Source organism: Artibeus jamaicensis, unplaced genomic scaffold (assembly GCF_021234435.1).
Source record: "Artibeus jamaicensis isolate MK-2021 breed Jamaican fruit bat unplaced genomic scaffold, CSHL_Jam_final contig_456, whole genome shotgun sequence".
Lineage (NCBI taxonomy): Eukaryota > Metazoa > Chordata > Mammalia > Chiroptera > Phyllostomidae > Artibeus > Artibeus jamaicensis.
Genome location: NW_026521839.1, coordinates 3018223 through 3043235, shown reverse-complemented (window position 1 = coordinate 3043235; position 25013 = coordinate 3018223). Strand labels below are relative to the sequence as shown.

The following is a 25013-nucleotide window of genomic DNA, read 5'->3' as shown; positions in this document are numbered from 1 at the left end:
TTCCCCCTACTTAAGTGTAAAGGGAATTCTGAGGAACTGTGACTCCATTTGTGATGTTACACGGTCCCATCAGAAACTACTACCCTCTGAGTAATAATGTGAAAAGCAGAGGGCAGTATAAAACTTGTATTGCAGACTCTCCACATTCCCATAACAGAGTCTGAGAAATATCCTGGGACCAGATGGTGGAAAGCCAGACTGTTTTTGTCTAAGAAACAGACTCACAGAAACAGAGGACAGACTGGTGGTTGCCAGAGGGGAGCGGGGATGGATGGGAAAGGTGAAGAGTAAGATGTACAAACTTGCAGTTACAAAATGAGTAAGTCACGGGGATGTGATGTGCAGCACAGGGAAGAGTCAATATCTTAACACCTCTGTATGGGGACGGATGCTACTAGACATATCATACTGATCACAACATAAGGTACAAAAATGGAAAGTACGCCCTGGCTGGTGTAGCTCAGTGGATTGAATGCGGGCCTGTGAACCAGACGATCACGGTTCTATTCCCAGTCAGGGCACATGCCTGGGTTGCAGGCCAGTTCCCGGCAGGGGACACGTGAGAGGCAACCATACATTGATATTTCTCTTCCTCTCTCCTTCCCTTCCCCTCTAAAGATAAATAAATAAAATCTTAAAAAAAAAAGGAAAGTACAAAGGTTTGCATCTTACCTGGTAATGCCTTTGCCCATTTCACCGCTGCAATCACCTGCCGTCCACCTAGCATGTTGAGTGTGGTCATGATCCGCCAGGAGGAATCCGGAAGAGAGCTGTCGTACCCTGCAAACAGCACCTCGGGTTCGATGACCTCCAACAACGAGATCAGGGTGGGGGTGACTTGTGGCAACGCTGCAGGGACTACTGTTTTGTTAGCAGGGTTTTCAGGAGTCTCTTGTGCGACCCCTGCAGCAGCTTGCTGAATCCCTTTGATCTTCTTCTTTGTTTTTCGAGCTGTGGGAATTAAAAAATACACAGAAATGAGTTGTGATGGGAAGGTGGAGGTGGCAAAGTTTATTCAAGAGATGTTTTAATTTCTGAAACTGTTTGGAATGAAAGAGTAAATAAAATCTTTTATTTAGCACTCATAATAAAATGAAATAAGAGGAAAAAATTTTTTCTGCTACAAATAAGCCAGTTACTTTTCTATTCTAATTACACTTTATATGAAATTATCTTACAATAATAAATACTATGTTAAAGCAGTCTAAGCAAATCACTTACATAATTCTTCCATAAAGTAATTTCTGTCTTTCACTCCAAAGTCAAAATTTTCATTGGTTATATAATGCAAATGACTTTTACTATCAATTTAAAGAATCTAAGCTTGTAATACACAAGAAACTCTAGCTTAGGGTTGCTCTAAACAATGGTAATATATATAGAGAAAGAGCTATACTGTTTAGTCCCTTGCACAAAGTTCCCTTCTTTTCAAGACAGAAAAATGACAGCAGATCACATGCTGAAGACCGCATTAGTTCTAACAGCAGAAAAATCCATTTTTTCCCCTCTAATAATGAATATGACTTGGGACTAAAAACATTTGGGTAAAGAGAAAACCTTTACATTTTTTCACATAAATTATTAGTGGGTAATTTCCCTTTTATAAGAGATTTAAATTTAGGTTTATATGACTACAAACATAAAGCGTCCATTTTCATAGTAATATTATATATAAAGTAACTAAAGTTATCTTTTATCTTTGACTTAGTTTGGAAATGTAATCAGATTACAACATGGATTTGGTAGTTTTTTTAGTAAACGTAGTCATACTCTTTGTCGTTTTAGTGACAAATAAGAATTATTATTTTTTAGTCTTTGTGCTGCTGAAGCAAGCACATAATTATAGTATTCTTAAAAAAAAGATTTTATCTATCTTTAGAGAGGAGAAGTGGGGGACAAAGAGAGGGGAACACTGATCAGCTGCCTCTCTTGCTCCCCCACCTGGGGACCTGCCCCGCAACCCAGCACTGTGCCCTGACTGGGAACTGAACTGGCAACCTTTCTGTTCACAGGCCGGCACTCAGTCCGCTGAGCCTCACCAGCCAAAGCCCACCTGACTCTCTCTATCAAAAATAAAACTATGTTTTGTAATGGTTACAATGCACCTTAAAATGAAGTTAAGTATAAAACATTTGAGATCATCATTAAAAGACCTTATCTTTATTCAGCCCTGGCCCAGTAGCTCAGTTGGTTAGAGCACTGACCCAATAAGCCAAGGCTGTGGGTTTGATCTCTGGTCAGGGCACATACCAGAAGCAACCAGTGAATGTATTAAGGAAGTGGAACAGCAAATTGACATTCTTCTCTCCCAAAACAATTTTTTTAAAAACTCCACCTTATCTGTAGTCAGATGCTAGGCACTTCAGGTAAGGCTGCCTTAAAATATATCTTGAGAATTATTTACTGTGAGGAAAAAGTATCACACCCCTTCCTGCACTGAGTTCATGGATAGATCAAAAGACCCACATGGCGTCCATCCCCTCTGACACCACTATGCCCTGTTTAGCTGATCTCTCACAGGAGATGATTCTCACATACAAACATGATCATGCCTCTGCTCTTATTTCACCTGATTCCTACTCAGCTTTTTTTTAGATCTCAAATTCAATGTAGTTTCTTCCAGGAAGCTTTCCCTGCCTTTCAGGACAGAATCGGGTGATCTTCCCCATGCTGTGTGGCTCTGTTCCTTTGCAGTGTGCCACACCATTCTGTGACTTCCCTCTGCACCCGAACTGGACAGTAGGCTCCTAGAACACAGGCACTGCTTCACTCTGCGGTGCCTGCCCTCCTGGTGAGTACTTGCTGCACGAAAGTGTTACTCTCACAAGAAACTCTGAGCGTATGGGTCACCAGGTCACCATCATCACCTTCATGGAACTTGAAGTTCCAATTAAATCAGAATTCCAAAGCTTGTGAGATTAATGTTAATCATAAAAACTGTTACTTAAACAGTGTACCTTGAAGAGTTCCCCCCACCTCTGAAGATCAAAGTAATGTTGCCTCAAGTATTGTAATTATGTAATTACATAATTATTATTCTGTAATTTCACTGTTTAAGTACAGTCTGGCTATACTGAATTCAGTAATAAGAGCTGGTGAATAAACTTAAGCAAAACATGAAATTTCATTGAAAAATTCCAGCTTTTATTGAGCAATAATATAAAATTGTGCTAGGTGGGCACAAGTATACTGCAATAACTAAATTATTACATCTGCTTACTTATATTTTAAAGAGTAAGATTTGTATATCCCGCAGATACAATTCATTCCTTTCAGGTCTTTACATTACCTTCCAGGTTCATTCCAGCTTGGAGACATTTCCGATAGCGGCATGCTGGGCAGTTCTTTCTTCGAATTTTGTCAATGATGCAGTCATTTCTTCCAGCACAAAGATAATTATGCTGTCCTGTATGGAAAATAAAGGCACCGTTAAAACATCACAGGGGCGAAAGGGTGTTTTTCTGGAGAGGCTGTTCTATTTTGGGTGGAACACAGCCAAGCAGCAGAGGCACTGATGGCGGGAGGGATGGCGTGCTTGCTCACGCTGCCATGACACAGTTGAAAGGTCAGCTGAAAAAATCTTTCTTATTCTGGTCAACAAATTCAACATAGGTCATTAACAAACTTTACAGAGCATACAAATAGAAAAGTGCACAAAATCATAAATGTACCGCCTAAAACATTTTCACAAACCAAACATGTAACCAGCGCTCCGATCGAGAAGCTGGCACTACCCCACAAAGGCTCTCTCACCCCTCTCTATCCATTCCCTGTCAAGGGGCACCTCTTTCTTGATGGACATGCTTTCCACAGTTTCTTCCTTTAATGGTTACAGAAGACGTCTGTAATCTCTATTTTATGATGACTTCTGACCTAATGCTAAGGACTAAAGACAAAGGACACAGGCTTTAAACTACTCTGAGAGTTTTCCCAAAGGGAAAACGACTTTCATTTAGCTTCATGCCACCACATGCAAATAAAGTGTTCCTTGTCCCAATTTTAAATGAAGCAACAGGTAAACACTTCATCTTGAAAGTTAAGGTTCCCATCAACTAGTTGGGTGAATCACAGATGTGGCAAACTAATCTACTGTATATAGATCTTAAAGAGATTTGTTAATTATGTCATATGCTTTTAGAATATAAGAATGTTCGACTTCATCATGGACCCCAGATATTGAAAGACCACTACTGTCTAAAGTCTTGTGTACCGTTACTAAATAATTGGGTGCCAGAAGATGTGTTAGAGGTAGAAGTGTAGTTTTCCCCTGGCAAAAATTTTCATGGAAAATTTAAAAGGAAAAGACTCAAAATCTCCATGCCTCGCCACCACATAAGCACAATCTTGTTATTTTCTTTCAATCTGGTTACTAAATGTTGAAGAAAGCTATCTGAGGATCTGCTGGCCAGGCAAAAACAAAGGACCTTCCTATACAAAAAATACCCTAGATAACCAAGAGTCCATGTACCTTCCACTAGAGGGGATGGTCTTGAAAAGACTGAAAACCACTTCTCTCCTCAAAAATAAATCATGTTCAAAGAAAATATAAAAATCATTTCACTAGGTTGAACATGCTTCTGAGTTTTAGGAAAAGATCCTTTATGCATAGGACAACCTAATACTTGCCTTGGGTGAAAATAAACTATATTTACTTTTTCTTAATATAAGTCACAGTGATCTTTAAGCATTAGTTCTGAGTAGATGGTTAACTGTATCAGGTTCGATTCTTTGCGACTAATAAGCCACAGAGTTGACACAGAACTGGCCTCTGACACCAAATGTCTGTGCCAGCTGCTTTGATTCCTTTCTACAATGTGTATGTTTGTAGCTGCTTTACTTGAACGTAAAGTGCAAGCATTAATCCAGTAGGTCTATCCTCTATTAAAGCAAAAGTGGGAACAACACAGTTATAATATAAAAAATTTCTACTCCACAAAAGTATCACCAAATCACCATCCTGCGGTTACTTTGAAAGACAATTGAAAAAATTACTCACTGTCAAAATCAAAACATTCTAATGCCTTATTCATATGCAAATGAAACACCGGCATGTGTACATTATGCTGAGAATGACTTCTTTATCCTAGGTACAACTATGTCTTAGGCACATCTAAGAATCTGAGCTACAGGATCAGGGGGGAGCGTGGTTATATCTTTAGGTCAAAATTAGTCCTACCTATCTGGTTATTAGTATGAAGTTGGGCAAATCTGTGTCTTACAGAATAAGGAGCGGTCACTTTTTTTTACAAGGCATGGCCAGGAACCACTAATAGTCACTCCTTGTTAATCCTCTGATACAACAATGGGACATCTAGGTTTGGAGTCTCCCTTTGTCTTATACCACTTGGTAAATTCCCTTTCTAACTAATGGAGTAGACATGAAGGAGAAAGACCTCCAAGCCAATGGGAATTTCTTGACATTGTTTTGTCTTCGTCGTATTTATTTTTGTGGTTAAAATCTATTTTTGGCAAGTGATTCTAGTTTCTATTTGTGATAGGTGTGGCAGCCGACCTCCAAGGTGGCCCCTGTGGTCTCCGTAGTCCCTTCCCATATTCTATCAGGACTGTCTGTGTGACCAGTAAAATACGGCAGAAGTGACAGTATGTCACATCTGAGACTCAGTTATGAAGACACTGTCTCCATGTTGGTCACACTTTCTCTGGCGGATCACTCGTCGGGGGGACGCTAGCTGTTATGCTGACAGCGGCCCTGGAGTAGGCTTCCCCAGTGAGGAGCTGACGCTTCCTGCCAGAAGCAACCCTTCAGGTCATTGTGCCCCACCAGTGGTCTGAACGTCACCTCACAAGTGTCCCAGGACTACCCAGCTAAGAAGCTGCTCCCAAATTACTGACTCTCAGAAACTGTGACACAATAAATGCCTCATTTTAATCTCCTCATTGTGGGGATAATTTGTTATATAGCAATAGGTAATACAGTAGGGATAGTAAAGTTGTTTTTAATTAAAAAGTGATCCAAGAAAAATCTTAGTTAATAAACAGGACAATGGTCTGGCTGGGTGGCTCAGTTGGCTGGAGCACCGTCCCGTGCCAAGGTCATGGGTTTGAGCCCCGGCTGGGGTGCCTGTGGGAGGGAACCGACTGCTGTTTCTCTCATGTCTGTGTGTCTCTCTCCTGCCCCTTCCCCTTCTCTAAAATCAATAAACATATCCTCGGGTGAGGATTTAAAAATTATAATTAATAGGTAGGACAGTGACACGTAGACATGAACAAGATCATCAAAGTTGTACAGGAAATGGGTAACGCGGCAAAGGGCCTGCTCTAGGGCTTTCTGCAACTTTATACCCCACTTGAAGTACCCAGGTTTTCAGGGTGCACTGTGAGGCCAGCTTGAGCTTCTTTCTCTACCTGCTCTCAGAAGCAGTGAGGTACCCTGGAAACGGCACTGGTAGGTGCCAGGAAGCCCTTGATCTGAATCTCGGTTCTATTTCCTACCTGTGGGATTTCAGTGATGTTTGTTAACTCTTCTGAGCCCCTGCCCCCCCGTCTGTAACTCCAGAAAATTAGCGCCTGGCCGGCTGGGCTTCTGTAAAAGTTAAAGGCAGTTGTGGAGAAGGCTCTCCTGCAGTGTCTAACACATTGTAAGCACTGAATAAAGGGCCACTATCGAACAATGCCCATGCTCTAGCTTTCATCCCAGGACCTAACTAGATCACAAACTGCCAGGTGACAGGTTTTTATCACACACCTCTCAGGCTGTTGGGGCACACGGAGGTGAAGAGCCTGTCTGGAGACAGCTGTGTTTCAATCCTCGTTCTGCCAGCTAAACTCCCTGAGCCTCAGGGGCTCAGTCCCTCAGACCCAGAGCACGGGAGCATCTGTGAGTTCTCCGCTGTAAGTCAGTGGTAGGACACATAAAGCACAGTACTGGTGTGTGGTAAGTGAAGGGCAGCTCATGCCCATCTCCATTATGACCCACCAACAAAGATCAAATGTACCGCTGTGCAAAGGGAGCATAAGAAAAAGGGGCTCAGGGGAGGAAAGACCACTGAACGCCTAACACCAACAGTACTGGAGCTACCCGACGTTGTTTTCTGTGTGCAGGAGAGAGACTATCGGAATACTGAATAAAAAATTCAAAATATCCTTGATGTGGGCTGCATGGTCATTAAACAGGTAAAACTTATGCAAATTTCCTAAAAATAGTTAAGTATTTGGGTATTTATTATAATATGACAATTTGGGGGATAACTTATTTATAGAAGATGTTATAAATGGAGTGCTAAATGTAATATAAATCATACAAGTTACATTTTATAATTTTTAAGAAGTGCTCTAAAATATATATCTGGGCTTCAAAATATTTTCATCATGTCTAAATAGGTTATCAAAGGAGAACAGAATTTTAGACCTGAAAGGGATCTTAAGAATGTTTAAGCATTAAAGGGTGTTTAACATGGTCCACACTTAAACTTTTATTAATTATGTAATCTAGCCATCACACTTCACTGAGATATTTAAATGATAAATATTGTGAAACAGTGGGGCTAATATTCAATTAAATTTTACCTAAAAACAAATACCAGAATTTAATTCTGAAGCAGGGATTAAGACCAGAGGGCATGTAGTTTGCAGTGGTGTTTTTTTATCTGCGAAGCACATTTAGCTGTGTCCCTCCTGCCGCACTGCACCAGGACACTTGCATCCACCCAGCACTAACTGCCCTCCTTCCCCCAGTCATACTGCACGTGGCCAGAATGACATACTTGGTCCCTGCAGGCATTTCAATCTGTAGCCCTGTTTTAAAGAATGCTTAGTTAAAATGGAGGAGAGTGAAAAACAAGATACCATATTTCTTTGAAGACTCACTGTCTCATTCTGAATTTCACTTTTAGAAATCAATGTCAGTGTCATTTGTGATGTGTAGCAATACCGTGTTACTCTTACCACTGCACTTACATCATGGAAATAACTGATCAGTTAAGAAAGTGCTGAATAAAGTAAAGTGAGGACAAGAGGAGGCTTCCTTCCCTTGGGTCTGCTCTACATAATACCTATTACTACCTTGTTAGAGGCATTTCACTAAGCAGGAGTAGGCTTTACTGAAGACTTTACTCAATAGTCGGGGGCTACTAAACTGGCCAAAACTCACATCCCCGTGCTCTAGGTTGGGGAATGAGTGATTTTATACTTTGCTAATGTATCAAAGAAAGTAATCCAACAGCAATCCTGCGGAGGAGCAACAAGGCTGGAGGAATCACACTACTGACATCAAACTACACTACAAGGCCAAGTAATCAAAACAGCCTGGTATTGGTATAAAAACAGACACACAGATCAATGAAACAGAATAGAGAGCCAGACATAAACCTACATCTTTACAGTCAATTAATATTTGATACAGGAAGCAAGCAAGCATACAATGGGCTACTGATAGTTTATTCAGTAAATGGTATTGGGAGAATTGGACAGATACATGCAGGAAAATGAAACTAGACCACCTTCTTACACCACATACAAGAAAAATTTATAAGTGGATTAAAGATTTAAACATTAGATCCCAAATCATAAAAATCCTACAAGAAAACATAGGTGGTAAAATCTTGGACATTGCTAGTACCAATAGTTCATCAAATATCTCCCCCCAGGCAAGGGAAACAAAAGAAAAAAAATAAATGGGACTACATCAATCTAAAAAGGTTTTGCACAGCAAAGGAAACCACGAACAAAACAAAAAGGCAACCCATGGAATGGGAGAACATATTTGCCAATATATCTGATAAGAGGTTAATATGCAAAATTTATAAAGAACTTATAAAACTCAATACCAAAAAACCCAAACGATCCAATTAAAAAATGGGAAGAGGACCTGAACTGACACTTTTCCAAAGAGGACATACAGATGGCCAACAGACATATGAAAGGACACTCAATGCCACTAATCATGAAAGAAATGCGAATTAAGACCACACACATGAGATATCATCTCACGCCTGTCAGAATGGCTGTCACCAATACATCAAACAACAAGTGCTGGTGAGGAAGTGGAGAAAGGGGAGCCCTTCTGCACTGTTGGTGGGGATGCAGGTTAGTGCAGCCACTGGGGGAAGCAGTGTGGCGAGACCTCAAAACATTAAAAGTGAATCTGCCTTGTGATCCAGGGATCCCACTTCTGTGAATACAAGAAATCTGGAGAAATCCAAAACACTAATTTGAAAGAGCATAAGCACCCCTATGTTCACTGCAGTGCTATTTACAATTGCCAAGACAGGGAAGCAGCCTACCTGCCCATCAGTAGATGAGTGGGTAAAACAACTATGGGACATTTACACAATGGAATTCTACTTGGATTTTAAAAAATGAAGGAAATTTTATGCTTTGCAACAGCATGGATGGGCCTGGAGAACATGCTAAGTGAAATAAGCCAGTCAGAGAAAGACACACACCATATGATCTTATTTATATGTGGAATCCAATGAACAAACTGAACAAACAAGCAAAAGAGACTCAGAGAGCAGGCTGACAGCTCTAAGGTGGAGGGATCCAGCAAAAAGGAAAAAGGACTCATAAACACGGACAACAGTGTGTGGATTGTGGGGGAGGGAGAATGTAAGGGGGTTAAAATTGTAATGGAAAAAATACAATAAAAAAATTTTCAAGTAATTCAAACAAAAGAAAATGACTCACCTAATTTTTAAGGATATGCAAACAGAACTCTAGCCAAAAAATAATAATCCTTCTCATACTATGAATGAATAATTATTTCTTTAAAAATTAATATAATCAGAGTAATGTTTAGGTAATTTACTGAGGCCACATGGCCCTCAAATTGCTTTCCAGATGACCGAAATATATAATTTTTCCAAGAGAATTCACTGGTGCTGTTAGAAAAATACCAGTGACTTCTGGTAATAATTTGCTATGAAAGCAATTTCTCCTTTAAAGAGTTGATGCTTCTGTCTACAAGCTGAGACTACGTCAAGGGTGAAGCCTGTGTTATTATCACATTTGTAGAGCGAAACCACTTCCTCCAAAATGCCTTCTTTCATGATTTCTGGGCAGTTCATCATCTGCCCCTCTGCATGGCAGTCGTTGTGCCTTGTCAACTCAGCCTGCACGTCACGCAGACTGGGACCTTCCAGAAGGCAGGGGTCAACTATCGTGTTGTATTTATGCCACTCAGCGCCATGCCCTGGTCCAAAAGCAAAACACCCCTTTGTCCCCCGCAGTTCTGTCACTCATTTTTGCCAGACTGAAATAGTCGGTGACTTTAACCAATTAATTTATGGGAATCAAAGCCTGTGATTCTAATACAGTGAGGGTTATGTTACTGTTTAAACCCAACACACCACCATTTCACATGATACCACTTTCTTACAGTTACCTTCTGGTCTCTGGCCAAGCTCCCTCCCTTCAGTTTATTTTCTATTTTATTCTACTTATGTTTTTAGTTGCTTTTTAAAATTTCTCTTTCCTCCTACAGATCTAGGAGCCACCCTCCACCCTGCCCCTCGTACTGATTTCTAGGCTTAATGAGCTTTGTCTATAACAGAAATTTCAAAATCCACTCTGAGAAATAAGAACCAAAAAAAGGGAAAAAATAAAACTCTTCAAAACACACACTACCTTCCACTGCTCTTTTGAAGAAGACTTTACAGCTTCCACAAGTCAAGACCCCATAATGACACCCGGAGGCTTCATCAGAGCACACTAGGCACAGTTTGGGAGGTGGTCCCGCTGCTGCTGAGGAGGCGGACGGAGGAGAGCTCACATCTGGTCTCATCCCAGGGCTGAAAAAGGAAGAGAGCAGGGATGTCATTTAGCTGTCACAACTGTCAAAAAAAAAAAAACCAAAAAACCATCAAAATACAGTTCCCTTAGGTTCTCACTCCACTAAACTCTGGCTTCAAGTAGTAGGAAGCATTCATACATCCTACCTAGGTAAATATATCCAAATAATTGTTTTATGGAAAATTAAGGGTGAGGTCATTTCCTTTTTAAGTATCCCCTAAAAAGATTGTGCTTCACTAGAAATTACAATGTTTTGTTGTTGAGGGTTTGTTTATATTTTTAATTACCTTAATCCATTTCACCTTATGAAGGTGATTATTAACTTTTACATATAATAACACTCACTATTGATGAGTTTTGCTAAATAGATATATAACTAACACCACGATCAAGAGAGAGATCACCCCCAAAAGATTCCTCCTACCCCTTTAATTGCTTAGGAAAACTTTTCCCCCTAATTTTAATATATTGGGGGGCATGTTGATAAATTGAATCATATCTTACCACAATTCTCCTCATGCCCCCCGCTTGAGCTGAAGCTGTTTACAGTGGGAGTCTGGTCTGACACCTCTCATCCCCAGTGTCACCCTAGCCAAAACCACAGTTTCTCATGATGTGGAAGAGACTGAGGCAGAAAGGTTTCTCTGTGTGACTTTCCCGTCTGCCTTGCTGTGTGACTGGATAAGCACTAGGCTTTCGATAGCAAGGACCATCCTGTCCACCCCACTCGGCGGAGCTGTGCCCTGGGGAAAAGATGGAAAATGGGAATCTGCTTCTTCTACTAGGTCTTGCTTCTCATTTTACAGACTTTTCACCACATGAGTACAGGTCTAGTGTTTAAACATAAACATTCTTTTCCTAATTTTTGTTTTGACAATTTTTAAACACTCAGAAAAGCTGATTTGTTCAACGCATATATACTCTTTACTTACCATTCTTAACATTTTGTCACATTTGCTTATATATTTATTTATACACCAACAAAATAGTGTTCCTTAACAGTGAAACACTTCATGATAGACCATACAATGGTTTCCGATGCGGTATTCTCCTGAGGAATCTTTATCTTACAGGCTAACTTTAGCACCAAAACTGCTGTGTAACTCAAAAGAGTCTCTGACCTTGTACCTTTCCGTAACTAGAAAGTGTCTCTAAAAAGAGTTTCTGGAGACTACACATTCCTTCTCTGGTTATGTGTTCTTCAAAAATGTGAATGTATCAATCTACTGATTTTGGAAATATACATATTAAAAAGGATGTTATTTAACACCTATGTAGGAAAGTTCATAAGCAACACCATTACTTCTAAAATTTTCACACTCTGCCTATTCGCTAAAAGAGATGGTGGCACTTGAGGAGGACCCTTCAATTGGGTGTTAGCTGTCCCTTTGTCGTCCTTTACAGCTGTGGCCAATAACAGTACAGCAGGCCCTCAAATAACGTAGCTATTCAGTGCTGTTCTGTGATTCATCCTTTCACTTAAAGTCGCAGAAACTATGGATGTCTATGGAGCTCACTAAATTACAACTCAGTGTATTAAATCTCAATTACAAATATACTCAAATTCACAGAGTAAACTAAACTTGTTTTGGCTATCAACATGGTTGGAAATTACATTTGTGAAGTAACATCTTTGTTATGTTTCAGGAATAAAAGTTAAAAGGTAATTATAGAATGACAATTTGTTTTATAAATGTCACTCAAAGTAACCAGGTTACTAAACCCCAAAGCTCCCCTCACATTCCGCCCTCACATGAAGTTTACCACGCCTAGCCAACCCTCGTCCGCCCAGGAGGCTTAGCTAACAGGACAGCATCCCCACCATCCCAGTTCTGGGAATAGGCCCCAGGGGTTCACGCTGCTCTCTGAAGACTCTCAGGAAGAATTTCTGGATGCTTTCGTATCACAAGGCAGTGACTCCCTACTAGATCTGGGAAAGGGGACTGAGAACATATTGAAAGCCTACAATGAAAGAATAACTGGAGCTAATTGTGCTATAGGTGAGCCACTCCTGATGAATGGAGCCTGTGACCAATGTAGAGGAGCTGTGCTGGGCCCAGGTTTTACAGAGAAGCAGGAAGGCTTTGAAGTGAGTGAATGGAGCAATGTGTGAGGGAAGCAAAACTTCCTTGGCTTCTGTTGGGAAGATGCTCCTATTCCTGCTCAGCCGATCTCTGTCATCTGACATCTATTTTTAGGGACCAGCCAGTTGTTCGTATATTTAGTTTATGGAAAATAAGTGCAATATTTAAAGATTTGTAGTGCTAATTCTCATATGTATGTATGTATTTAAAATTAAATAGCATTTGTAGTACTTTATAGTATTAAACTGCTTTCAGGAATAGAATCTCCTCCTTCCTCTCGACAACCCAGTGGAAAGGACGCCACAGGCTCTAGGCGAGGTCATGCACTAGTTGGGGGTTGATTAGAGAGCCTGTAAACTGACATGCTTCAGGTCCCAGCTCTTGCACTGAAAAGCTGTGTGACCTTGGTTGGTATCTACTCCTTGGTTTCCTCATGAGTAAGCTCTTTCAAGAAAGAGCTCTTTCTCTTTCAAGAAAACTGGAGATTTCATGAAAAGCATTACATAAGTATTATATAAGTGGAAAATAGTATTAACTCTAAAACCTACAATAGTACTCCCAAATTCTCACTTATAAATTAAGAGCATCAGTCCACTGAACAGATGACAGAAGAGAAAGTTAAAACTAAATGAACAAATGGATTGATAGAAGTACAACTAAGGACCCAGCACCCCTTCACACAGTCACTCTGGGCTACATCAGATAAGAACTGAGCACGGGGAAGACTGCCGAGTATACCACAGACATTGGTGACCGGGAAAAATCAGTTTTTGTCACACAAATATGAGGACTATCATGGCCTTATAATGAACACCATTGGGAGTAATGGATCAATGCAGAATGGGGTTCAACGGCAAATGCAACCCTATGATACTGCTAAAGGAGCTGGGCTAGAAGAAAATGGTTAGAACTCAAAGGAAAACCATATGGAATCACCATTTTTTAATGACGCATGGCAGGAAGACAGCAAATGCAGCACACTGCAATAAGAGTGGCTATTACATTCTGCAGCTGCTGAGGTTCTGTTGGTGACTGACTTACACTCAGGGTGCTTTCTTTTTAGTGAGGAGTCATGGGAACAAAATGACTGTTTCCAGTGAACGCCTGAATGCTGTTGCCCATTCAGAATGGGCGCCGAGTTATTCCTGAGGCTACTGAGTTTACAAGAGAAAAAAAAACACGTATAAAGTTGGCTTTTTCTATTTGATTCTCTTGATGAAGAGCAACTGATGGAAGGAGGGTCACTGATGGACAGTCAATGGATTAATTAATCACACATCGTGGGAACCATGTAAAAGGTGCAGGCAAATTATACCCTTTAGCTCAGCACATGCTTCCTGGAGCCTGAGTTCCAGGCACTGTGAGGTACAGAGGTCGTATCTTATAGGGAAGTCAGGTCACGCATGATGTACGTTACTGAAATGGTAATGAACCTTTAAACTCTGATCCATGTAGGAGTGGCAGAATATTTTTTTAGCTGCCCCTTGTGTCGTAGTACTACTAGGAAGAGAGTCAACTACATACACAGACCTATTGTTTCAAACCCTTACTCCAGGGTTCTGACAATGGTGCAGCAGTGGCTAGCTGACAGCCTGACTCTGTTTCCTTATTAGCGCCATTTTAGGAATTTTTGTGTGGATGATATGACATCGCATTTACATAAAGGACTGGGCACACACCTGGTGATCATCAAACAATACATCTCTCTTCAATCCTCCCCATTAATTTCTTTTTTCTCCCTCCCCCAATTCCTCCTTTCCTTCTGGAGTATCCTAGGGAAAAAGAGAAGTACTGTATAAATAGCCTTCCCTGTGAGGGAAAAGTTAATGGTCCTTTAGAAGGTTAAGTTTAGGTAATTGTAGATATTCTTTTGATATTATATCAAAACTCAACAATTCAGTTTTGTAAAGGTTAGTGTGCCAATGTGGAATCTGAAACCATGCTAGTGAACTCTTTGCAACTCTGTCACGTCAAATCCACTGGCCCATCTTCTCCCTGTGAGGGGATCTCCTACCCACGCATGATTTTGTACTAGTGTTCCCTGAGTTGTGCAGCCCTTCCAAGTGTTGACATAACTCATTATCCAGTGCAAAGGTGTCCCACTTGTTAAGCTCACAGTGGCAGTTATGTCTTCCAAAGTTCTCAAGTTTGTTTGAAAGCTCTAATTTTTATCAACTGCCAATTGTCTTCCTTGACATGGTAGGCTGACTTCAGTCACTTTTGAGAAAACATGTCAAGTAACCAAGGCAGAAAGTTGCAGGTTAGCCAGGGTACACCATGAGAAAAGTGGCTTGTTTAGCTCACAGCTTGGTCGTATGTGTGCCTTTCTCTGAGACCGTCGTCGAACGCTACAGGCTGCAATCGTGCTTTCTGCGTCTTCCATTCTGTCACACCGATAGGCGTGTTTAAAAGACATCTGTTCAAGGGTAGAGACTTAACGCAATTTCTATTTTGCTTCCTCAAGGATATTCTTAAGAGAAACTGGTAGCTTGCTTTTTTTTTTAACCATAAATGCATGGCAGCAAATACAATGCCTACTGTACCTACACTATGATGCCAGGAGTTTTAGTCATCACTGTTTTGTGCCACTCGTGCAAATATCAATAAAGTGAACAAGGCAAATAGAAACTGTATATTATCATGAAAATAGTTCTGAAAAGCCCCTGTGGCCTCCCTGGGGGTCCAAGGACCACATGTTTCGAATTCCTAGTATAAAGAATAGTGAGGACTCTAAGTCAGGTAGGCTAGAATTCATTACCGAACTACAAGGTGATAGTTTGGTGACCTTTTAATCTCTCTAAATCTCAACTGTCCTATTTCTAAATGGGGGCTGTAATGTACCTGGCAAAATGATAGTGCTGCTTATTACTAAGTCAGAGGCTTCCCCCAAAGAGAACAGAGCAGAGATGATACACTATTACAAACCCAATTGGTGTGGTTGGCTTACCCTTCAATGTAAACATATTTAATCGACAGATTTTAATGAAATGCAATAAGTCCATTAAAAAAAGCAAAAAGCATATCATCACCTCACAGAACAAGTATTAACAAACGTGGGGAAAAATCCTGAAAATAAAGCTTCTACAACAGGATTAATTTCTGCCATCTACAAATGGAATTAGGTATATTCTCATTGGATTAAGAGTTTTGTCCCAAAACTATAAAGCAGCTGGGAGCAGTTTTACCTGCCAAGGGACATTTAGAATTGAGCGGAATCAGTCTCGGTTTTCAAAGCTGGGGAAGTACCACTGGCATCTGGTGAGAAGAGGCCCAGGGTGCAGCTAAACACCCAGACTGCACAGGACAGTCCCCCACAGCACAGGGTCATCCAGCTGCAAATGCTGGTGAGGTTCTGTCAGAGTGAGGAGCTCTCGCCACAAAACTGTAAGCAACATGAAGTTGAGGGGGAAAATTTCAACAAGGGCCAGAAACACTTAAAAACCTTCTAAACTACCTTTAAAATGGAGCAGCTGCCCTACGGAGGTAGCCCTAACTACTATTTGATCCAAGACAAGTCCAAAAGGAGATGGAAAACAGAGCTGAAACCAGGATTATATGGGTCTAGTGATTAACTTGAGTCAGTAATTTAACTTTATTTTTTCCTCCAGCACTAGCCATAAATAGTGGTTTTTACACATTTAAAATCACCTGCATTTTTCTTATCTTTGTTCATTAGGGAAAATGTAAATACTCAGCTGCACATACCAGGCGACTGTATTTTTGACTGCCCATTTATCCCTGAATTAGCTGAAGGAGTACTGATTGGCTGGCACATACAGGATGTGACATCGTCAAGGAAGGCAAGAACAGCTCTGAGAAAACGGCACTCTTATTGCCTTCTCCTTATAAAAAACTCACTATAAATGCAGACACTTACAGAGCAGCACACAGCTGAGCCAACATAAAAGGGGGAAGGTAACATATCATTTTCCTACTCCCTAAAAATAAAATCTAGTAAAATTACAAATACATTGGTTTATGAGGAAAATCAAGTCATAAAAAGACGTAAAAAACAAAAAAGTTAATATAGGCAAGATACAAGTTCAAAAACAACTCCACAGCCATCGGTTTCTCCCTAATGGAATGAATTCTGGAATTTTGACCATTTACTGTAATTTGTAATATAACTACTATGAAATATTTAAATAAAGGTAACAAAAACAAAAACACCACTCATTTCCACCTTAACTACAACATTTTAAAATATCTTATTCAGTTCTTAGAGGGACCTGAATTCCTCTCACTATACTTAGCGACCCTAGAGAAGCAGAGTTTGCCGACTCCAACCCTTTCCCCACGTTCTATTTCTGACTCCCTATAACACCACGTATCTTTTCCTTCCTGTCCACACCCACTGCCACCATCGTCTTGTGTGCCTGCCCTCTCTTGCCTTAGCCACCACAGTGGGTTATGCTGAGCAGCCTCCAGCTGCTTCTCTTCCCATTCCACCCACCACGCCGCCAGACCTCCTTTTGTCCATCGTGATCAGAAGTCTCTGGGCTCCTCCACTGTGTATAGTACAAGCCTACTGTGGTCCACAACCTGGTTCTTCTTTCTCTAATCCTATGTCTTCCGCTCCTCTACAGCAACCATTTTCGTTTCTGTGATTGCCTTAGGGGCCCTGTATCCTACAAATAACTATTAAGTGACTGCAGTGTCCACCAAGACAACTTCTAGGTTCCCTTATCAGTGCCATCAATCACTTTACACAGGTGATCCTATAATACCTTTCAATGTATGTTTCTACCAAGGCATATCATAATTACATTAGCCAAAATTAAAATGAAGGAAAGAATCCTGGAAGCAGCAAGAGGTAAGGGGACAATCACCTACAAAGGAGTCCCCATCAGGCTGTCAGCAGATTTCTCAAAAGAGACCTTACAGGCAAGAAGGGGCTGGAAAGAAATATTCCAAGTCATGAAATCTAAAGACCTACAACCAAGATTGCTCTACCCAGCAAAACTTTCATTTAGAATGGAAGGACAGATAAGGTGCTTCTCAGATAAGACCAAAGTCAAGGAGTTCATCATCACCAAGCCCTTATTATATGAAATGTTAAAGGGACTTATCTAAGAAAAAGAAGCTAAAGAAACATGAACAGTGCAAGGACAACAAACTCACAGTTATTAACAACCACACCTAAAACGAAAGCAAACTAAAAGGACAGCTAGATCAGGAGTGGAAACATAGAAATGAAGATCTCAAGGAGGGTTAGCAACAGGGGAGTGGGAGGAGGAGACGGGGGGAGAAGGTACAGAAAACAAGTAGCATAGACAGTAGATAGAAAATAGATGGGGGGGGGGCAAGAATAGTATGGGAAATATAGAACCTAAAGGACTTGAGACACATGGACATAAACTAAAGGGGGGTAATGGTGGGGTTGGGGGGCAGGGTGGAGGGGAATGAAGGGGGGAATAGAACAACTGTAACAGCATAATTAATTCAAAAAAAATAAATAAATTTATTTTAAAAAAATATTCCTTTTAGGTAGAGCCCAGCATCTTGTAGTGTCCAGTACAGGTTATTTCATTGAACGTATTTATAGGTAATATCTTCATCCATTCTGCAGAAGAATTTGAGGTAGCTAACATGGTGGATTAGATATCTATGAGGTTATACCCAGAATGCAGGCATCACCTCACTACTGCACAAACTCTTTCGTTATGCACATCATCCCCTTTAATTCTCTCCACAAACCTATGAAGGGGGTACTACTGTCAATGCCCTACAAATGAGGAAACTGAGACTTAGAGAAGCTGACTTGTCTAAGGGAACATAGTAACTAACAAAGTCAGAATTCAATCCCAGCTCTTTCTGACACCAAAATTAGCATTCTCAGCCAGTGCTCCACCTCCCTACAGTGGTGCAGTGGCAGAACTGGGAGGATGAGGTGCATCTAGGCCTTCAGGCTGAGGAACGATGCCTTCTGCTCTGTGGAACTGAGATCTGATTCTCAGTGCTACACAGTGAGAGGCAGCAAATGCCCTGTGCCTGCTTCCAAGCACAGTCTGCAAAGCAAGATTTCTGTCTGTGTAAGGGTTGCCAGAGCAGGTCAAAGTTGTAAACACAGTTCCCTTAAAATTGTGCAACAGTCTGTATCGTTTGGCTGAATTTTTAAATGATTCACAAACTAATGTATATTTCACACTCATGACTTACACAATTCCCAAATCCCCACAAAGATGTTTGTACTATAAAAAAAGTTTTTATTATTTATTATTTATATTTATATTTATATTAGTATGAAGCAAGGAGCAAAACCCTCAGAACCAACCTCAACTTGGCAGGGCACATACTCCCTCCCTTCCCTCAGGCAAAAGCCCAGGCTTCAACTCCCAGACTCTTAGCCTTGGTGTGATTCAATTAGAGCAAATTATAGTGATACTTTCTATGGGACATCAGAGCTCCATCTCACAGAAACTAAGGTCAACAGATGCCCAAAGTAACGGTTATCATGGATCTAGAATTAATGGTCTTAACTAATACCCATTTATTATCTATTTAACCTGCATTCTCCAGATATCAAGAAGGCTGACAATATTTTTTAAAAATAATGTGAATTATTTTAAAATTCAGTAATTTCGTTACTTTGGTACGATTCATTGGTAAAGTATATAAGTAATTACCAGTCAAAACATACCAGATGTGTATTGTGGCATTACATATATGTATAAATATAAATAACATATATTTAACATATTAAATATACTTGTCCACATACCCTCTCTTCTCAATAACATTTCATAAATAACAGTGATAAGCAATATAAGCTATTATGTAGTTTCACTTCTGTTTTTCACAGTCCATGTAAGTGTTGATTATTCCAGGTCATTTTTTAAAAATCCTCACCTGAGGATATGCTTATTGATTTTTTTTTAAGAGAGAGAGAAAAACATCATTTGGCTGCCTCCATATATGCCCTGACTGGGGAGTGAACCCGCAACTTTTCAGTGTGTGAGGCAATGCTCCAGGCAGCACAGCCTCCCGGGCAGGGCACTGCAGTCATTTTAGAATATTCACTCTCGAATATTCAACAGAAAAGTAACTTCTGTTTCTTCTAACATGGTATCTGCTAACATTTTAGAAACCATATGGGAATGGAAAAGAAACGTGAAAAGCAAATAATGCTGTGACAGTTGTTTTAAAGTTTTTTGGGGATATTCTTCAGAATGTAAAAATTTCCAGGGCACAGGCAGCACTCTTTGGAGGACAAATAAATAGTAACTATTGTTGCAGTGGGAAATTTGCAATCTGGAGGCTCTGAAATTGATAACTATTTATGATCAATAGTAATTTTACTTCTAAACTAATTTGCAGATTTAAAAATAAAACTAATACTGCAATTCTCTCAAACTTGTCTTAAAAGTTCTGTCAAAGTTTGTATCTTCACAAAAGTATTGCAAAAATTATTTTAAGTAAACCTAATCCCTCCCTTAAAAGAGTAAGAATGTGAACAGTCAGCCATCAGAATTTTAGAACTGAGTTCTTACACAAGCAGTGAGTTTTGTGGGCAGGAATCAGAAGCTGCTGAGTACCAGCACAGACCTGACATTCCCGTCCAGCTATTGCTCCAAAGTTGAAGAGAAAGGAAGCTTCTGAAAATCAAGCTCTTGATTTAAAATAGCAAAGTATTTTTTAGACTTGTTACTTTCAACAAAATAATCACTTAAAAAACTTCACAATTCAACATGGCTGAACACAGCAACAAAAAATTATAAAGTTCTGAGAGGGGCAGGGGAGAAAAGGAACTAATAAAACGATGATTGACAAAATTTTCAACCATTGTTTAAAACAGCACACAAAACATCTTCCATTTGCCAAAAGCATGAATCACAAAATTGATGTTTTTAAGGAGAAGTCATTAATTTGTAGCATAAATATCTGACAACTCTGGACTAAATGTTTCACTGCTGAGAAATGATTCTCCCCCAGTAATACTGAAAGCTGGCAAGTTTTCACACCAGTGTAGTGTGCGCCAGGACCTGTCGGGTGGGCGGTCAGTGCGTGAGCCTGGCTACCCCAGGCTGACTCGAAGGAAGTTTGGAGAACCCAGGTGTTCATTTGGTGTTTTCTTTATCCACCACTTTCTGTGAGAAACACAGACTGGACCTTAACACTCAAGACATAATAATTAAGAATACCCAAAGCAAGAGGAAGAGAGAGTCTTTCAAAATTACAATGGAGGTAGTTAGCTGAAGTTTTGCTTGAGGAGGAAATCTGCCTGCTCCTGAAAAAGGGGGCAAAAGGATATAGACTATTATAAAGGGATCCTTTTTTGTGATTTCTGAAATGTAGTGTAAACCCCAAAGGTGAGAAGATGAGAAACTCCGACTAAAGGAGACACACACAACAGAAAACATGGGGTGCTCACATTTTTGCCACCTCAGTGGACAGTGGGGCCTGAGGGTCTTGTTTGGAAAGGAGGCCATCTGCCGCCTGCCCTGCCTGTGCACCGACACAGGGACACTAAGGGCAGGCGAGTGCCAGCCTGTGGAGGCGCTTCTGGGGGTACGCCTGCCCCATTTTTTACTGAAGTGGGAAAGGTAGGCTTTTCGCTTACCTTTTAACTCACAGCTATAAACTCAACATGAACATGTCCCCACACTGAGGAAAACTCATTACTGTGTTCATAAAGCCCAAACTAGTTTTTTCATAGTTTCTCTCTTTATATCTAGTCCACAGTCTACTCCAACATTATTCTTTTATATTCAATTTGCCAAATAAAGCTAAATTGGAAGATACTGTTTAAATTATAAAAATACTTAGAAAATTTGAAAAACATCAAAAAGTTTAAATTAGAAAATAAAGCTATCATAATTTTGTTAGAGAAAACCAGTAAACACTTTTATATCTATCCTGAATCTTTACAAAAACTGTATATGTTTATTTGGGGGCTAACACTATATATGACTGCTTTGTGTGCAGCTTTTTACATACTAAGCACTGTTCATTTGTTGTTCATCACTTAACATTTTGAGAAAAATTCCTATTCTATGCGAATACTATTTTATTACATCATTCTTTGGTGGTGCAAGTATTGAGCTGTGGCTTGGCCACTCCCTCATTACCGCTGCCCCATTTTGTCCGTTTTTCACTGTCTGTCCCCAGGGGTGCGGGGACCCCTGCAGACACCTCTGATTATGCGAGTTCCTAGAAGGATGGACGAAGAGAGCCAGCGGGCGGGTTCTGGGCCCTCCACGTGTGTTGTTGCGCTGTCCGCCCTCCCTTGCTGGAGAGGAGGTGCATGCACCCCCCACTCATCTTCACTCCCAACAGAAAACACACCTGGTTGATAACTGATGAAAATTGCCTATTTCTCTATTGGGGTGTTTGTCTTCTCAATTTGTAAGAATCTTTTAGTATTTCAGCACAATCTATTGAAGACATTATCTAAAAAGCCCTAATTTTAATTCATATTTTAAAATATTTCAAGTCTGATGGTATATACACCTATGATATTCAGAGCCCTCTTGCTCACGTGAGAATACTTCTTTTGGCCACATTACAGTTTGAAGTGCATGTGAGCTTGAAACTAAAATGACTGGCCAAATATAGTTCTGGTTAAAAGATATGGTTAACACATGCTTTTATTTCAGCTCCCTCTGGAACCCAGGAAAATGAAGGTGCAGCACTTGTCATTAAAGGCACAAACTTCTAAAAATAAAGACAAGAGAAACAATATTTTGTCAATTATATCATAATAATCCCAGGAGAGGGGAAGAGAAGAGATAATACCAGCAACATTTTACACTGGTTTGGGCTTCTGGGCCTGTTGTTAGTGGGGAAAGCTGAGCAGCAACTTACTAACTATGACAGAACTTCCAAAGTCTCAGAAATTGGGGGTAAATGTCGGGGATCAAAATAAGTGCATAGTCTGTTTAAGAATATTTATAGGTTTCTCTTTACACAAGTGGCAGGCCTGGTAATGAGGGCCAACTTGCCTATAAAAAAAACAAAAATGTTGCATAAAAAATATTTTTGAAGAATCTCCTAAAGAATACTTGTGAGCTGACAAAATGATTAAGGAATCTGGCTAAAACATAAAGGAAGGCCCCTGGTCACTTGTGCTCTGAGAATGTTTACACATTTAGACAAATTTCAGTTTCAAATAGAAGGACAGAAAACCCACTAGAAAAACACACAAAAAACCCAAACTTCTATATAATTTACCAAGTAGGAATTCCAAATGGCCAGTAAATATATGAAAAGATATTCTGCTTCATAAGTAATCAGGGAAATGCAAGTTAAAATCACCATGAAATACCATCATACACCTACCAGACTGGCAAAAATTAAATGTTTGACATGAAGGACCTGAGCTGAAATGGCGCACTACTCTGGAAGAGAGTGTGGCATAATCCAGTACAGATGAAAACAAGAGCGTTTTATGACCCACAAACTCCATCACTCGATACATCCTCAAAGAAATTAACATGTCTGTACAATAAAATGTACAAAAATGCTGACAGCAGCATTTTTGTAGTAAACCCAAAGTAGAAACTACTCAAATGTTCACAATAATGGAAAGGATGTATAAACAGTGGCACAAGTCTACAGCTACCAACTACAGCATCATGTAAAAACATGGATGAATTGTACAGCGCAGAGTGACTAAAAAGTGACAGTCTACTTGTTAGTAAGTTCAAAAACATGCAAGCGAGGCTTTATTGTTTAAGGGTGTATATGCAGGTTGTCAGAAAGGCAAGAAAATAATAATTGTAGGTGTCAGGACAGCAGTCACCTCCAGCAGTGGAAGGAAGATGGGACTATGACCTTGGGAGGTCATACCAGAGGCCTCAAGTATCCATGAAATTGTATTTACGTGGATTTTTTATTTTTATGTATGCTTTGTTTCATAGTAAGAAATTTAAATTCTAAACAAGATAAACAGGTAGGAAAAGAAGCGGGTAAAAAAAAAAAAGAAGTGGGTAAGGTAATCCTGCTATTACCTCCCCTACTCCAATTATTCTATTGTCTATATTCTGGAACTCCTAGACTGGTCTTGTAAACTACTGTTTTCCATCTTTTTTTCTTTTTGCTCTTATTTCTGGGTTGTTGTTTTTCCCATTACATCCCAGGCCTTTTACTGAGTTTCTCATTTATACTTTTGTCTCTCTAGGTCCTAAGAGTTTGGTGAGTTTGGTTTTATTCTGAGTGCTTGCTCCCTCTTTTTTAAAATTTTTTAAATATATTTTATTGATTATGCCATTACAGTTGTTCTATTTCCCCCCTTCATTCCCCTCCACCCTGCACACCCCCTCCTCCACCATTCCCCCCTTTAGTTTATGACCATGTGTCTCAAGTTCTTTAGATTCTATATTTCCCATACTGTTCTTGCCCTCCCCCCTATCTATTTTCTACCTACCGTCTATGCTACTTACTCTCTGTACCTTCTCCCCCCTTCAACTCCTCCCACTCCCCTGTTGCTAACCTTCCATGTGATCTCCATTTCTATGTTTCCACTCCTGATCTAGCTGTCCTTTTAGTTTGCTTTTGTTTTAGGTGTGGTTCTTAATAACTGAGTTTGCTGTCCTTTCACTGTTCATATTTTTTATCTTCATTTTCTTAGATAAGTCCTTTTAACATTTCATATAATAAGGGCTTGGTGATGATGAACTCCTTGAACTTGATCTTATCTGAGAAGCACTTCATCTGCCCTTCCATTCTAAATGAAAGCTTTGCTGGATAGAGCAATCTTGGTTGTAGGTCTTTGGATTTCATGACTTGGAATACTTCTTTCCAGCCCCTTCTTGCCTGGAAGGTCTCTTTTGAGAAATCTGCTGACAGTCTGATGGGAACTCCTTTGTAGGTGACTGTCCCCTTATCTCTTGCTGCTTCTATGATTCTCTCCTTCGTTTGAATCTTGGCTAATGTAATGATGATGTGCTTTGGTGTGTTCCTTCTTGGGTCCACCTTCTTTGCGACTCTCTGAGCTTCTTGGACTTCCTGGAAGTCTATTTCCTTTGCCAGATTGGGAAAGTTCTCCTTTATTACTTGTTCCAATTAAGTTTTCCACTTGCTGTTCTTCCTCTTCTCCTTCTGGCACCCCTATAATTCGGATGTTGGAACGTTTAAAGATGTCCTGGAGGTTCCTAAGCCTCTCCTCATTTTTTTGAATTGTTTCTTCATATTTTTCTGTTTGGTCATTTTTTTCTTCCTTCTGGTCCACTCCCTTGATTT

At 40.1% G+C, this 25013-nt stretch overlaps 1 protein-coding gene across 7 annotated transcripts in view; it reads right to left on the bottom strand.

Annotated features, from left to right (window-relative positions):
• The window catches only part of NR3C1 (nuclear receptor subfamily 3 group C member 1), a 107418-nt gene that overhangs the window by 20585 nt on the left and 61820 nt on the right, over positions 1 to 25013 (bottom strand). For 6 of the 7 annotated variants that reach the window (XM_037141720.2, XM_037141718.2, XM_037141717.2 and 3 more), the window contains 3 exons: positions 10582 to 10748; positions 3290 to 3406; positions 673 to 951 (listed from right to left, as the gene is read on the bottom strand). In XM_037141720.2, the coding sequence (XP_036997615.2) occupies positions 673 to 951; positions 3290 to 3406; positions 10582 to 10748 (563 nt within the window). The remainder of the gene's footprint in view (positions 1 to 672; positions 952 to 3289; positions 3407 to 10581; positions 10749 to 25013) is intronic. The other variant, XM_037141715.2, reaches the window with a different exon arrangement.